The sequence below is a fragment of the Salvelinus fontinalis genome, chromosome 29 (genome assembly GCF_029448725.1).
Source record: "Salvelinus fontinalis isolate EN_2023a chromosome 29, ASM2944872v1, whole genome shotgun sequence".
NCBI lineage: Eukaryota > Metazoa > Chordata > Actinopteri > Salmoniformes > Salmonidae > Salvelinus > Salvelinus fontinalis.
In genome coordinates this window covers 27,553,957-27,571,871 of record NC_074693.1, presented here as the reverse complement: position 1 = coordinate 27,571,871, position 17,915 = coordinate 27,553,957, and the positions used below count along the sequence as shown (strand labels likewise).

General features: G+C 43.7%; 2 protein-coding genes across 8 annotated transcripts in view; both read right to left on the bottom strand.

Annotated features, from left to right (window-relative positions):
- Positions 1–17,915, bottom strand: part of LOC129827758 (protocadherin gamma-C5-like) — a 231,123-nt gene that overhangs the window by 114,343 nt on the left and 98,865 nt on the right. The gene's annotated exons all lie outside the window — the stretch shown is intronic.
- Positions 417–3,345, bottom strand: LOC129827762 (protocadherin beta-16-like). Its single transcript, XM_055888924.1, has one exon. The coding sequence runs from the start codon at positions 2,928–2,930 to the stop codon at positions 432–434; it is 2,499 nt and encodes an 832-aa protein (XP_055744899.1). The 5' UTR covers positions 2,931–3,345; the 3' UTR covers positions 417–431.

Genomic DNA, 17,915 nt, shown 5'->3' with positions numbered 1-17,915 from the left:
GAGTGTTGTGGAAAATACAATGCGTATATTACCACATACATTTGTGCTCTTTCCATTCACTATCTAGTCATTAATGCAACAGTGTTTTACGAACTACATAAAAGCTTGAAAAAGCTGTATGCTGTTTAGCTTAAACATTTTTACAATTCACAGAAAAAGAACACTTGTTCAGCAGCCAGGGATTGAAAATAGGAAATGCATACAAAGTGTGAGTGAGCGGAGCTCCTATGCTCGCTATAAAGACAACATTTGTGCTGTCCACACCGTGTATTTCTGAAACAGCCTGGCAACGTCACGTTGTATCAATTAGCTGACCTACAACTATTGTTTTTGTTGCAAAAAAAATGTACAATATTTCATAGACCAAAAATTTAAAAAGAGAGATGCTGAGAAAAACGAGCACCGAAGCTCCAGAAAAAAATGTTTGTCAATTAGTAAAAAAAAATAAAAAAATTGCAACAATTAATTTGCTTCAATAAACTCACCTCTAGTGGGGAGTCTGGTTCATCCAGGATGTTCTGTTCACTCTGCATCCGCTGTATCGTCCCTGTAGAACTGGGGTCCATTATCAGTACGTTCTGACTACAGGGTCTGACGAACTTACAGTCACTCTTTCTGGAGTCAGTCGTCCTGCACACCTCGTAATTGTACACGTGCTGTAGAGTTCCTGTCCCCAAAGTGTCTGCGTAACGCGGTGGATAATACGGAATAACCGGGAGATTGGAATGATAGAGGACGCGTGACTGTCTCCATCTGTATATTTTCACTGATATAATAACCACTAAACATGTGATGAACAGAAATGAGACTACAGCCAAAGCCAAGACTAAGTAAAAAGTCAGGTTGTCATTGTAGTCCTTGTCGTGCGTAAAGTCAGTGAACTCCGAGAGCACTTCAGGGAAGCTGTCCGCCACCGCCACGTTAACAGTGACTGTAGCTGAACGAGAGGGCTGCCCGTTGTCCTCCACTACAACAGTGAGCCTTTGTTTCACAGCATCTTTATCATTGACTTGACGTATAGTTCTTATTTCTCCATTCTGTAAGCCCACTTCAAACAGCGCTCTGTCTGTTGCTTTCTGCAGTTTATACGAGAGCCAGGCATTCTGTCCAGAGTCCACATCAACAGCCACCACTTTAGTGACAAGATAGCCCACATCTGCTGAACGAGGCACCATTTCAGCCACCAGAGAGCTGCTAGTCTGGACTGGGTACAGAACCTGAGGCGCGTTGTCGTTCTGGTCTTTAACATAAATCAGAACAGTGGTATTACTGCTAAGAGGTGGCGAGCCTCCGTCTTGAGCTTTGACGTGTATTTTGAACTCCTTAACTTGTTCATAATCCAGTGAGCGCACTGAGTGAATCACACCGTTCTCAGAGTTAATTGAGAAATAGGTGGAGACTGGGTTTCCGTTTAGCTCACTGTCAATTAGATAGTAAGAGATACGTGAGTTTTGACCCCTATCTGGATCCGTCGCTTGAATAGCAACCACTGAAACGCCGGGAGAATTGTTTTCCATGACGTGCGTGCTATACACATTTTTACTAAAAGCTGGTGCGTTGTCATTAACATCAGTGATGTCTAAAACGACAGTGTTCATGCTTGATAACGGAGGTAAACCTTCATCGGTGGCAATGAGGGTAATGTTGTAGCTAGAAACTTTCTCCCGGTCTAAGCCCTTCTCAGTTACCAATGTGTAGTAGTTTCTAAGAGACGTCTTTATCTTAAAAGGGAGATTTTCGTTGATGTTTAAACGCACCTGTCCGTTTTTACCAGAGTCTACATCCTGGACACTTATCAATGCCACAACTGTACCAGGGATAGCATCCTCTGCGATTTTACCCGAAAACGATGTCATGGTTATGATCGGAGTGTTATCATTCACGTCCAGGATATCAATAATTAATTTACTCGCACTTGTCAGACCCCATGGGTCTTTAGCTTGAATGTGTATCTCGTAATTCTGAACAGTTTCGTAATCTATGGCACCAGTTACTTTAATCTCCCCGGTATAGGTGTCTATATTGAACAAGGGCGGGGTACCCTCATCCATATGTGTGAAGGAATACGTCACATTTCCGTTATACCCTTGATCTGCATCGATGGCACTTACTTTTGCTACAGATGTGCCTCCCAGCGCGTGTTCAATAACAGTCGCTTTGTACAAAGACTCAGTAAATACAGGTGCATTGTCGTTTGCGTCTAGAACAGTAATATGTATCTTAACGGTTCCAGTTCTCTGTGGGTCCCCACCATCGACTGCAGTTAGTATCAGGGAGTGTTCGCTCTGTTTTTCACGGTCAAGTCCAGACTGCAACACCATCTCTGCGTATTTACTGCCGTCGGCTCGACTATGCTGTTTGATAACAAAATGATCAGTTGGTTGTAGAGAATAGCTGTGAAGGGAGTTGATCCCTACGTCAGGGTCCGCGGCACTGTCTAGCAAGAACACGGTCCCTATAGGTGCAGATTCACTGATTTCTAAATTAAGTTCCTTCTTAGAAAACGCTGGGGCATGGTCGTTTATGTCTTGAATTTCGATAGTAATCGAAAATAATTCAAGCGGATTTTCTAAGACAATCTCTAGACTGAAACTACACGGAGATTTCTGACCGCACAGTTTCTCCCTGTCAATCCTTTCTTTCACAACCAGATGTCCTTTGTTCGGATTCAGCTCTACATATTGGTTATTACCGTCTATAACTAACTGCGCCCGACCTGAAACCAGCCTCTTTATGTCCAAACCAAGGTCTTTCGCCACATCTCCGACAAACAAGCCCTTTCTCATCTCTTCTGGTACAGAATATCGAACCTGTCCATTCACCGCACTCAGTACGCAGACAAGCAAAATGGAGACTCGCACTTGCCATCTCAAACCCCAGCCTGCGCTCTTCAAAGCCTCTCCTGCGGCCATCCTCCCCAAAATATCCATAACCTTATCCAAAACGGGCAAATATGTTGCAATCCAAAAGAACTATACAACAAAAAAGCCAACGTTTGAGATATATTTGTCTCAATAAGATATTGTTGCTTTTACTCCGTTAAAATGGCTTCGATGGCTTTGTGCGCAATGATCCTTGCTTGGTCTTGTCACTGACATATGTTACTTTGTAACAGCAGTTATATGCGCTTGAGCTGAGATAGGTCTCTTGGACAACAGCACCACTCAGAGTGAGTGTACAAAACGACATACGAGACGTACGAGATACCAGACTCGGTCTCAGGGATGGCTAACTCCGGAGATTCAGTGAGGGATTGTTTTGGCCACCCGAAGTTTTTTGTAATGTTAAAGTAGTTAAATGATTTTATTTTTGGGTCAAAGAAGACTGTAAAAATACGGAAAAAAAGGTTTAACTTAGGAAATCTGTTCCCAAGTAAACCCACGAATAAACAAATAGACACAAGCTATGTGATCGTGTCTCAATGTAATCAAGGTATGAAATTATTGTTATTTTCAAATACAATCTCTTTTTGGGCTTAGTTGTAGTCAATTTGCAGTGTACAAATGATTATATTCTGGCCTCCGACTATTAACTCTGACAAAAATGGAAGTGTATTGATGTCTATTCAGGGCTCATCTGTGAAAGAGACCATGGTCTCAGTTTGACTCCCTGTTAAATTAAAGGCTAAATTATTCTTATTTTTTCAACGTCACAGGCCTATGAACCCTCTATTTAAATCCTTGGCCAATGAATGATTGCCCAAACAAATGTTGTTTCATACACCATGAAACAGAAGTGTCTGATGTAGGGAGCCACATCTTAGGGTTTTAAACATCAGACTTGTCTAACAAGTTAGAAAGGTGCACACAGCACTGTCTAATGGGACTCTAATGGGAGCTGTCAGATCATTTTCTCTGTCCTGTTTTTTTTATAACATGGACTTGTTCGTAAAACAGCATGCTTATGAATTGTGTTGTCAAATGGGTCAGAGATTCCATGTGAGTGTGCCCATGACATGGCAAATGCTGGTTTGATACTAAACAACCACCACTGGAGGGCAATAAGCAACCATAGTATAGACTACTGATGTCTATTACACTCACAGTGTGTGTATGAACTGAGAGAAAACCCAGCAAAACACAGGTTCCCTTCTAACATAGCAAAGTCATTGTGCAGACAGTTTCTGAACACTGCATTACAAAATTACAGTGAGCACACACAACCCACTCTATCCATCTCCCTCCCTCCCTCCTTTCTTACTGGGACATGATGGTCCATTACCTCAGTGAGCAAATAAATAAAACATTCTGTAGCATGATTTAAATCATCCTCTAGGTAAATCAGCTCCCAGGGTACAGCTGCCAAATCATTTTGAAATAGCTTATGATTAAATGTTAAAAAATTTCTCTTGACCACAATCCTTGGGGGTTTCTTTGGAACCTTGGTGTTCATGGTTATGGTCACAATATTATGGTCTGTCCAGCCCACTGGCATTGATCTGGCTTTTAACCATTGCAATGGTATATTACAGAAGATCAGATCAATGCATGTGTCTGAACGATGACCCAACTTAATTGATGATCTAGTAGTATCATTAACCATTTGTTTCAAACCACAGTTCTTGGCATATCTCATCAATTTAGTTCTATTTGAATTATTATGATCCTTCCAAGTTATATTCAAATCACCCAAGATAAATACATCTCTGTTACTATCTGTGGCCTGGTCAAACCCAGTACATAAGTTATCCAGATAGGACACCTTAGAGCTAGGAGGTCTATACACACATCCTACCAATATGGGTGCCTGGTGAGGCAGATGTACCTGAGCCCATAGTGCCTCTAATTGACATACATTAAGGTCATCCCTCCTCTTAAAAGGTATATGATTCTGAATGTGCAGTGCTACACCCCCACCAGTCCTATTCCTATCTCTTCTCAGTAGACTATATCCATGAATGTTAATTTGCCCATCATTTACAGATGCATCTTAATGCGTTTCGGTCAAAGCCAAAATATGAATATTATTTATGTTGACCAAGTAAAAAAACTAATTTATTTTGTTAGGAAGGCTACATACATTAACCTGAGCTATATGCAACCCTTTCCTTATCAAGTGGAGATCAATAGAGCATGTATTCATTATAGTTGAAGTTGTCATGATACACTACAACACACAAACTCAAATTTGAACGTTAAATTAAAATAGCCAGGGAGTTACTCCAGAGTCCTGATACAATTGCCCGTTGATATATAGTTTATCCATCACCATAAAGACTCGTTTATTCAGGCAACGCTTTTCCTTCATGATGGGATATCGTTTTTTTCTCCTTTCATTGATCTCTGTGGGGAAGTGATCATTCATTCCAAAATCAGTGTTTTGGAGTTCTCTGCCTCTGCTCTTCGCCATTTCCTTTTGCTTAAAATGGTCAAAACATGCAATAATAGCCCGTGTCCTATGCCCAGAGGCCTTATCCATTCTATGGGCTCTGGAGAAAGTAACATTATGCACAACATCAGTGGGCAGTTTCATTTGACATAAAGTTGACATAAAGGCTCAAACATTGTCCTCACAGCTTCTGCTGTTGTCATTCTCCGGTATCCCTGAAAAGATTGTCGCGCATTGATTGACACTGTACATCAAGCAAGGTTTCTTTAAGTAGTTTGTTCTCACTTTGCACCACCTCCACCTTGCCAGGAATAGAGTCTACAGTACCTTTCAGCTCCGTGTTCTCTTTCCTTAGATAATCATAATGACATTGGCTGAATTCTAGACTGGCACATAATGCATTGATGTCCTCTCGTAACATATCCAATATATCAAGTTTGGCAAGCCTTTCATTGATGGATTTTAACAAGTCAACATCCATATCAGTTAACCTCTCCCCACGCGGGCCCTCTTGCTTGGAGATGGTTTGGTGCCATCGTTGATACCGCTTGGCCAGCGTGGCTTTGGTTTGTTTTGTTGATTGGGTTTGTTGTCCTTAACAGTGCTCGAATCCTCCGAAACCAGCGACATGATTCCTTGAGCTCGTAAGTATCTCTCGCCAATGAATCGTTCTCATAATAACAAAAACAACAATAACAAAAGAAATAACAAAACAACAGATGTATCTTTCCGGACCTGTACAGGCCGTCGGTAGAGACACGCAATAAAAAAACGATGATGTACTCACTCGTGGTTGGAGGAAATGCTAGAGTTATAGAGAATAAGAGGAACACTGTTGTTTGGTTGAGTTGTAAGCAGGAGTTGTTTGTGCTGCTCACATGCCAGATGACTGCAGACAGACAGGAGAGCTTGGTTTGGGTGTACTCAGGAGTAGGGTTGATTTGAGCGTTCTGACCTTACAACTGCAGTCAAGCACATGTACAACTATAACAAAAATATTGCCATGTTTGAAATCCATAACACAAAAATGTGCCAATGTAGTGTACACACCACACACCCACACACAGACACACACACAGACACACACACAGACACACACACACACACACACACACACACACACACACACACACACACACACACACACACACACACACACACACACACACACACACACACACACACACACACACACACACACACACACACACACACACACAGTCACAGAGACTGACATGTGTGATCCAGTAACCATTCCTGTATGAATCTGAAATACGATTAATGACCCAAGTCCAGTGACCTACACCTGAGATACTAGAGAAACCCATTCAGCAGAGAGAGAGTCCAGTCTCAAAACTTCACTAAGGACAGAAGTAATACTAATACCGCCCTCTAATCTCTCTACCTTGGTGATTTGTGTATGTACGGTTGATCAGCACAGAAGATTAGTGTGTGTTTTTAGTAGGTCACATAGGTGGGCCATCTGGCTGTCAGCATATTAAACAGCTGACTGCATCAGTCCTGCTGTGGCACAGAGCAATGCATTTGCATGTTATGTAGCCGCAAACCACATTATTCAGTTGGTGGCCCCACATCAGGAGGCAGTGGTATAAATATTAATGCTAGATGAAAGTCGGTCTGGAAGTGCATTGCACACACTGAAATGAAAACACAGTTTTAAGACCACCACAGAGGCTGTTCATTGGAACTTTACTTGCTTTGTTTTTTAATACAAAGCTACTTTCAAATGATAGAGTTTGCATTGATGCATACTTTCTTTGGAGATTTACAAAGATACAAGATACAAAATAGTTGCTGTTTGGAAGGGGGAACAATGGAGAGAGAAAATACATTGGGAAAGAGAGAAAGAGAGAGAAAGAGAGAGAGAGAGAGAGAGAGAGAGAGAGAGAGAGAGAGAGAGAGAGAGAGAGAGAGAGAGAGAGAGAGAGAGAGAGAGAGAAGGAAAGAGGGAGTGGGTAAGAACCTGTTGTTGTCTTACCCGTTGTTGTCTTAGCTAGTTCTCCCAATCAACACCTGTGATTGCTTTATGCCTCGCTTTATGTCTCTCTCAAATGTCAATATGCATTGTATACTGTTGTTTAGGATAGTTATCATTGTTCTAGTTTACTGTGGATTCCCTAGTCCCACTCTACATGCCTCAGATTCCTCCTTTGTCCCACCTCCCACACATGCGGTGACCTCACCCAGTATAACCAGTTCGTCCAGAGATGCAAACTCTCTTATCATCACTCAGTGCCTGGTCTTACCTCCACTGTACCCGCACCCCACCCTACCCCCGTCTGCACATTATGCCCTGAATCTATTCTACCACGCCCAGAAATCTGCTCTTTTTATTCTCTGTCCCCAACGCACTAGACAACCAGTTTTGATAGCCTTTAGCCGTACCCTCATCCTACTCCTCCTCTGTTCCACGGATGATGTGGAGGTTAACCCAGGCCCTGCGTATCCCCAGGCACTCTCATTTGTTGACTTCTGTAATCGAAAAAGCCTTGGTTTCATGCATGTTAACATCAGAAGCCTCCTCTCTAAGTTTGTTTTACTCACTGCTTTAGCACACTCCGCCAACCCTGATGTCCTTGCTGTGTCTGAATCCTGGCTTAGGAAGGCCACCAAAAATTCTGAGATTTCCATACCCAACTACAACATTTTCCGTCAAGATAGAACTGTCAAAGGGGGAGGAGTTGCAATCTACTGCAATGATAGCTTGCAAAGTTCTGTCATACTTTCCAGGTCTATGCCCAAACAGTTCGAGCTCCTAATTTTAAAAATGAATCTCTCCAGAAATAAGTCTCTCACTGTTGCCGCCTGTTATAGACCCCCCTCAGCTCCCCACTGTGCCCTGGACACCATATGTGAATTGATTGCCCACCATTCATCTTCAGAGTTCGTTCTGTTAGGTGACCTAAACTGTGATATGCTTAACACCCTGGCAGTCCTACAATCTAAGCTAGATGCCCTCAATCTTACACAAATTATCAAGGAACCCACCAGGTACAACCCTAAATCTGTAAACATGGGCACCCTCATAGATATTATCCTGACCTACTTGCCCTCCAAATACACCTCAGCTGTTTTCAATTAGGATCTCAGCGATCACTGCCTCATTGCCTGCATCCGCTATGGATCCGCGGCAAATGACCACCCCTCATCACTGTCAAACGCTCCTTAAAACACTTCTGTGAGCAGGCCTTTCTAATCGACCTGGCCCGGGTATCCTGGAAGGATGTTGACCTCATCCCGTCAGTCGAGGATGACTGTTCGTTCTTTAAAAGTAATTTCCTCACCATCTTAAATAAGCATGCCCCTTTCAAAAAATGCAGAACTAAGAACAGATGTAGCCCTTGGTTCACTCCAGACCTGACTGCCCTCGACCAGTACAAAAACATCCTGTGGCGGACTGCAATAGCATCGAATAGTCCCCGCGATATGCAACTGTTCAGGGAAGTCAGGAACCAATACACTCAGTCAGTCAGGAAAGCAAAGGCTAGCTTTTTCAAACAGAAATTTGCATCCTGTAGCTCTAACTCCAAAAAGTTTTGGGACACTGTAAAGTCCATGGTGAACAAGAGCACCTCCTCCCAGCTGCCCACTGCACTGAGGCTAGGTAACACGGTCACAACCGATAAATCCATGATAATCGAAAATTTCAAAAAGCATTTCTCCACAGCTGGCCATGCTTTCCTCCTAACTCCTAGCTCCGCACCCCCTGCAGCAACTTGCCTGAGCCTCCCCAGCTTCTCCTTCACCCAAATCCAGACAGCAGATGTTCTGAAAGAGCTGCAAAATCTGGACCCATACAAATCAGCTGGGCTAGACAATCTGGACCCTTTCTTTCTAAAATTATCCACCGCCATTGTTGCAACCCCTATTACCAGTCTGTTCAACCTCTCTTTTGTATCATCCGAGATCCCTAAAGATTGAAAAGCTGCCGTGGTCATCCCCCTCTTCAAAGGGGGTGACACTCTAGACCCAAACTGTTATAGACCTATATCCATCCTGCCCTGCCTTTCTAAAGTCTTCGAAAGCCAAGTTAATAAACAGATCACTGAACATTTCGAATCCCACTGTACCTTCTCCGCTGTGCAATCCGGTTTCCGAGCTGGTCACGGGTGCACCTCAGCCACGCTCAAGGTACTAAACGATATCATAACCGGCATCGATAAAAGACAGTACTGTGCAGCCGTCTTCATCGACCTGGCCAAGGCTTTCGACTCTGTCAATCACCGCATTCTTATCGGCAGACTCAATAGCCTTGGTTTCTCAAATGACTGCCTCGTCTGGATCACCAACTACTTCGCAGACAGAGTTCAGTGTGTCAAATTGGAGGGCCTGTTATCCAGACCTCTGGCAGTCTCTATGGGGGTACCACAGGGTTCAATTCTCAGGCAAACTTTTTCCTCTGTATATATCAACGATGTCGCTCTTGCTGCGGGCGATTCCCTGATCCACCTCTACGCAGACGACACCATTCTGTATACATCTGGCCCTTCTTTGGACACTGTATTAACTAACCTCCAAATGAGCTTCAATGCCAACGAGCTTCCTCCCGTGGCCTTCAACTGCTCTTAAACGCTAGTAAAACCAAATGCATGCTTTTCAACCATTCATTGCCCGCACCCGCACGCCCGACTAGCATCACTACTCTGGACGGTTCTGACCTAGAATATATGGACAACTACAAATAACTAGGTGTCTGGCTAGACTGTAAACTTCCCTTCCAGACTCATATTTAACATCTCCAATCCAAAATCAAATCTAGAATCGTCTTTCTATTTCGCAACAAAGCCTCCTTCACTCACGCCGCCAAACTTACCCTAGTAAAACTGACCATCCTACCGATTCTCGACTTCGGCAATGTCATCTACAAAATAGCTTCCAGTACTCTACTCAGCAAACTGGATGCAGTCTATCACAGTGCCATCCGTTTTGTTACCAAAGCCCCTTCTACCACCCACCACTGCGACCTGTATGCTCTAGTCGGCTGGTCCTCGCTACGTATTTGTCGCCAGACTCACTGGCTCCAGGTCATCCAGGTAAAGCTCCAGGTAAAGCTCCGCCTTATCTCAGCTCACTGGTCACGATAACAACACCCAACCGTAGCACGCGCTCCAGCAGGTATATCTCACTGGTTATCCCCGAAGCCAACACCTGCTTTGGCCGCCTCTCCTTCCAGTTATCTGCTGCCAGTGACTGGAACGAATTGCAAAAATTGCTGAACCTGGAGACTTATATTTCCATCACTAAATTTAAACATCAGCTATCTGAGCAGCTAACCGATCGCTGCAGCTGTACATAGTCCATCTGTAAATAGCCCACACAATCTACCTACCTCATCCCCATATTGTTTTTATTTACTTTTCTGCTCTTTTGCACACCAGTATCTCTACTTGCACATCATCATCTGCTCATCTATCACTCCAGTGTTAATCTGCAAAATTTGAATTACTTCGCTATTATGACCTATTTATTGCCTTACCTCCTCACCCCATTTGCACACACTGTATATAGACTTTCTTTTTTTTGTTCTATTGTGTTATTGACTATACACTTGTTTATTCCATGTGTTGTTGTTTGTGTCGCACTGCTTTGCTTTATCTTGGCCAGGTCGCAGTTGTAAATGAGAACTTGTTCTCAACTAGCTTACCTGGTTAAATAAAGGTGAAAAAAGAATAAAAGAAAAAAAAGAAAGAGAGTTAGAGAAAGAGAGAGTGAGTAAGAGAGAGAGAGAGCAGGAAAGAGAGAGAGTTAGAGAAAGAGAGAGAGTGGGTAAGAGAGAGAGAGAGAGCAGGAAAGAGAGAGAGAGACACAGAGAGAGGGGGAAAGAGAGAGAAGGAAAGAGAGAGAGAGAGAGCGATAGCGATAGCAAGACAGAGAGAGAGACAGAGAGACAGAGCAAGCAGGAGGGAGACAGAGACAGAGAGTTAGATGGCCCTAAATTGTCCCAGTGACTCTGTTGATAGAGTATTGTCTACACAGTAACTGACACCTACTACCTTAGTTACTGTTGTTGTTCCTGATCCAGTGAAGATCGTTGTGTGTGTGCTTTGCAAACAACAATTAGAAAATGAAAAGTTTCTTACCTGTTATCCATGTGGAGGAGGTCCATTCAGGGGGAGAGGGATGCCAAAGAAAAAGACAAAAAAGAGATGGAAAAAACCCCAGATTGTTAAGAAGACATTTCAATGATTGTTTGATACGGTACACAAAAGTTGGACCAGATGAATTGCACAGCAGTTTTATGTGGAATAATTCAGGTTCATTCTGTCTCCATAACAGGGCATCTGTAGTGGTGGATTAGTGAGGAGGCAACAGTGTACTGATAAGTACTGAGCATTACAACAATGCAGTGGGGGCTTTTTTTCACAAGTACAATTTGTCAGTACAGTGTGAGCACATTAGTCTACTCCTGATCAATGCAAAATATTAGGACTATTCAGACTAAACCAGAGCATGCAGGAAATCAAAAGTAAGTAAACAGAAGACATTTGAAATGTACCACACAACTCAACACAATGCAAACACTTAGGCCCAGGAGTGTTTCCTGATCACATGACCTGAACAGGAAAAGTTTGGGCACTAGTTAAATCCATGAAGCGCAATGTGTATCACATAGGCTGGGCAATGGCTACAGGACAGCAGAGCAGACATAATGCTGTTGATGATTCCTATGTTGCTTCCTCCTTCCTCCCATGTCTGAGATGTGGACCATTACTGAGCCTGCAGCCATAACATGAGCACACATGGGTTCACATGGAAATCTAACCAATAAGACAAGCTCTCCACTCCGCTCTGTGCGGAGGACTTGCACGCATGCACGCACATACGCACGCACGCACGCACGCACGCACACACGTACTAACAATTGCATAACATTTGAACTGCTGTACTGAGAATAGCCAGATCACTGGCTCTATCCAAGGCCTTCATGTGAACACACAGTCCACGCACTGACCAGGACGCAGCAACACAGCAACACTGAACCTCTGACCTTTTCCTGTAACAACGTTTTCCCTGACATTACCTTTTCAATGACAGGTAATATGATAGGTAATGAGTTGAACATAACCACGGTATGAGCGTCATAACCACAGAAGGTGTGACCTAACCAACGTAGCTGTTTCATAACCACCGTAGGTGTCAATGTAGGTTGTAGGTGTGACATAATCCCCGTGGGTGTGACATAACCCCCGTGGGTGTAACCACCCTAGGTGTGGCATAACCACAGTAGGTGTGGCCTAACCACAGTAGGTGTGGCATAACCACAGTAGGTGTGGCCTAACCACAGTAGGTGTGGCATAACCACAGTAGGTGTGGCCTAACCACAGTAGGTGTGGCCTAACCACAGTAGGTGTGGCCTAACCACAGTAGGTGTGGCCTAACCACAGTAGGTGTGGCCTAACCACAGTAGGTGTGGCCTAACCACTGTAGATGTGGCATAACCACAGTAGATGTGGCATAACTACAGTAGGTGTGGCCTAACCACAGTAGGTGTGACCTAACCACTGTAGGTGTGACCTAACCACTGTAGGTGTGACCTAACCACTGTAGGTGTGACCTAACCACTGTAGGTGTGACCTAACCACTGTAGGTGTGACCTAACCACAGTAGGTGTGACCTAACCACAGTAGGTGTGAATTTTAACCACAGTAGGTGTGAATTTTAACCACGGTAGGTTGTAGGTGTAACAAGATTAAATTAGCAAAAAATCTATAGAAAATGGAGAGGAAAGCGCTGCACACTGCTGCTCCCAGATGATTTTATTTATAATAATGTTTCGACCTTAGGATGCCTGATGAAGACCTAAGAGTCGAACCGTTGTAAATAAATATCACATGGGAGCATGAGCAGCAGTATGCAGCGTTTTCCTTTCTGTTTTCCATGAGTTTACCTACAACTTCAGTACCTGAGGAAAGTACCTGGATGTGTGTAAATTATTCAGCTTTTGTACAAAAAATATATAGGTAATCAAATTGTACAACTGAAGATCAACACAGAAGGCAAAGACTGACAGAGTGTGAGTTAAAAGACCAATCTTAATTGTGCTAGCTAGCTAAATTCTAATTTGTCAGCTAGCTTACCGGCTAGCTCCAACTGTTTACTGGTGGTAACCATAGTAACATGGCCACTGAGGCAAAGCAAGCAGCACCCCCCGTTTTTTACATTTCCAGCAGAAATCAATTCAGGGAAGAATCCATTTTAAACACAGAATGCAGAGGGAGGACCCGGAAACTTTGTTTGCCGACTGCTCACACAACAGGACTGTTACAAATCTATTATTTTACACAGACCACACTACTGCCTGGTATGCAGCTGTAACCACGCATTTCAGCTATACAACAAAGAAAGGCATCTGCAAGGGAAGGCAAATATACATGAGGACAGCGAAAAGGACCAGGAAAACAGGTTTCTGACGGTAACCGAGCACGAGAACGGCACTGTCATGCACCAGGACAGCACACCGACCTCTCACCTCAGGCACTCCAACAGCAAGATCCCAAACACAGATCCACCAACAGATCTATCCTAGCCCCTCTCCGTCTACGATCTCCAGAGCCAAGACCACACGACCATCAGCCTGCTGAGAGACAGGCTGGCTCTGTTAGAGGTATGGGTTACTGAGCTAAAATAGCAGCCCCCCTGCTACACCACCTCCATCACAGACACAGAGCTTCTACAGGACCAGATCAACCAGTGCAGGACCCAGCTAAAGAACTTGTCCAGGAGCTGAGAGAGAGCCTTACCACAGCACTTGACGAGGTAAAGGACACCATGAGGAGTTGTCTGTCATCAAGAGGGTGCTGCAACATAGAGAACAGATGGAATAGACTCCTATAAATAATCTGTAGCCCCTGCAGATGTGTCCAAAATATGGTGCCCAACAACGTAGGATGCACTCCACATCCTGTCCCAGCCTGACTTTGGCACACAAGGCCACATTATCATTCACACTGGCACCAACAACCTGCGAGTGGAACAGGAGAGAGTAGGCAGCCTGGTCAACAGAGTAGCAGAGAGGGCCTCTGAGTCGTTCCCCAACTCCCACATCACCATCACCACTCTGCTGGCCCACAAAGACTTTCATCCCCGTACCATTCAGAAAGTCAATGCTGACATCACCAGAGGGTGTGGCCTACTCACAAATGTGCACGTTGCTCACCATCCAACAATCAACCCAGAGCATCTGCATGACCACTCCCACCTGAGGAAGAAGACAGTAGGGATGTTTGCAAAGACTCTAAAGGATGTGGCACTTGGTAGACAAACACCCCATGCCGCACTGGACAGAGGACCACCCAGAGACCCCTACCAGACCAATGTCCCACCAGACCCAGCGCACCCCAGAGGCCCCACCCACCACCAGAGCACCACCACCTCCATCGGCGCAGCCAGACTGGACCGGGGCCCGTCTACTACCCCACACCAGACCACCACCTCCAGCAGATCAGAGAGGCAGCCCCCCAGCCCAGACCTGCCCCCCCTCCACAGGGCCCCACAGCAGGACCAGCGCAGCCACACAGAGGCCCTCAGAGGACAGGAGAACTTTGTAGGATTGAGTGAGATTAAACAGCTCATCCAATACATCAGCACTAATCAAACACACACAGCTAGTGTACTAAAAGTTTACTTGTTCAATGAATAAGAAGAAGGAAAATTAAAGAGAATAAATGTTTGCTGTTATCCTGTTATCACTCTGAACAACTCAGTAGTTACTGTATTTCTGACTGTTATCCTGTTTATCACTGTGAATTTAGTAGGTACTATAGTTCTGACTATACTGTTTCTCACTCTGAACAGCTTAGTAGTTACTGTATTTCTGACTGTTATCCTGTTTATCTCACTCTGAACAGCTTAGTAGTTACTGTATTTCTGACTGTTATCCTGTTTATCTCACTCTGAACAGCTTAGTAGTTACTGTATTTCTGACTGTTATCCTGTTTATCTCACTCTGAACTTAGTAGTTACTGTATTTCTGACTGTGCTGTTTCTCACTCTGAACAACTTAGTAGTAAAGATGCACAATTGAAAGCATCCTGTCGGGCCATATCACCACCAGGTACGGCAACTGCACCGCCCGAAACCGCAAGGCTCTCCAGAGGGTGCTGCAACGCATCACCGGGGGCAAACTACCCACCCTCCAGGATACCTACAGCACCCGATGTCACAGGAAAGCCAAAAAGATCATCAAGGACATCAACCACCCGAGCCACTGCCTGTTCACCCCACTATCATCCAGAAGGCGAGGTCAGTACAGGTGCATCAAAGCAGGGACCGAGAGACTGAAAAACAGCTTCTATCTCAAGGCCATCAGACTGTTAAACAGCCCTCACTAACATTGAGTGTCTGCTGACTATCAGCATAGACTAAAAATCACTGGCCACTTGAAGGAATGGAACACTAGTCACTTTAATAATGTTTACAAATCTTGCATTACTCATCTCATATGTATATACTGTGATCTATTCTACTGTATCTTAGTCCGTTCCGCTCTGACATCGCTCGTCCATATGTATATAGTCTTAATTCATTCCTACTTAGATTTGTGTGCATTGGGTATATGTTGTGTAATTTGTTAGACATTACTTGTTAGATATTACTGCACTGTCGGAGCTAGAAGCACAAGCATTTCGCTACACCCGCAATAACATCTGCTAATCACGTGTATGTAACCAATAACATTTGATTAGTTAGTAGTTACTGTATTTCTGACTGCTATTCTTTCTTTTTGCAACATGACATTGCTATCAGTTACCCTGTGGAACATTCAGGGCCTAAACTCAGCAACCTTTAAACCGAAGAGTTTGGCAATGGATTTTTTATCTTCAAGATGTTGACGTCATCTTTCTGCAGGAGACATGGTGTAAGGCTGACAGTGTCACTCACTGTCCCACAGGCTAAAGAGAGGTAATTGTGCCGTCACAGAAACACAGCTTTGTCGATAGAGGCAGATACTCTGGAGGATTGATCATTTGGTACAAATCCGAACTAAAAAATCAAATGGATCCCCTCAAAATTGTGAAATATCACATTTGGTTAAAACTGAAAAAAGAACTTGTACTGACAGAAAACTGTGTGTTCCTTTGGCAATATATATATCCCCCCCTCATAATCCCCATATCACTCAGGAGGATATATTCCCCACCCTTGAGGAAGAGACATGCCATTTCCAGGCCCAGGGAAAAGTGCTCATCTGTGGGGACACAATTGCGCACCAAAGAACACTACCTGATGTAACAACCACACGAGGGGACAGCTTTATTACAGGCCATACTGTTTCTAACTGTCTTAATCTCCCCCATAGAAACAACAGTGACAGCACCGTCAACAAAAACGGAAGGGATCTGTTGCAGATCTGTCGAAGCCTGGGTCTGTATTTTGTCAATGGTAGGTTAGAGGGGGGACTCTTTGGGGAGATTCAGCTGCTGCTCACCTCTTGGCCACAGCACAGTAGACTACATGATTACAGACACTGACCCTCCTCTCACAGCTCATTCACCGTCAAGCCACTAACACCTCTGTCTGATCATAGCCACATTACCTTGTTCCTCAAATGAACAGACATGGATACAACCACACATTCACAGCCCAGTAAGCTGTACAACATCAGCAGTTCATACAGATGGGCCCAAAACAGCACAGAAGAATACCAGAAAGCAACCAGTAACCAAAAAATCCAACCACTCTTAGATAACTTTCTGGATACCACATTCACTCACAGTAAAGAAGGCATCAATCTAGCAGTAAAAAACATAAACTATATATTCAGGCAAACAGGAAAAGAAGCACAACTGAAATTGATAAGAAATAAACCAAAAAAATACACCAGAGGACAACTTGTTTGATGCAGATTGTAAAATTAGTTTAAAAAAACAAAAGCACAGAGACTCAAATAATGGTGAATTACGTCTTCATTACTGTGACTTTAAAACTCTTTAAACGTACACTCAGAACCAAAAAAGCACAATACAACAGCAAGCAGCTGACACTAATTGAGGAGTCCATACACAAAAACAACTTCTGGCAAAATGTGAAAAACCACAAAGAATCTAAACTAGGGGAATTAGTGATACAAAAGGTTGACATATGGACAACCCATTTTACAACACTCCACAACACCGTTAAAAATTGATGCAAAAGCAGAACAATTCCAAATTCATGCACTTTGTGACATCGGCTGATGTCAAAAGGGCTTCATAAATAAATTTGATTGAATTTGATTGATGAGAAGTTGAATGGATTAGAATATGGGGCGGCAGGTAGCCTAGTGGTTAGAGGGATGGGCCAGTAACCAAAAGGTTGCTTGCTCGAATCCTCGAGCTGACAAGATAAAAATCTCTAATTCTGTCCCTTGTCATTTATAGCTTTTTCGAATAAAAAATAATAATTTGCATTTACAATGATGGCCTACCTGGGAACAGTGGGTTACTCTGTTCCCAGGTAGGCCATCATTGTAAATGCAAATTATTATTTTTTATTCGAAAAAGCTATAAATGACAATCAAAATCCATTCGACTCCCCAAGTACTGACCAGGAGCTCTATAAGAAACTTCAGGCCCTCAAATCTGATC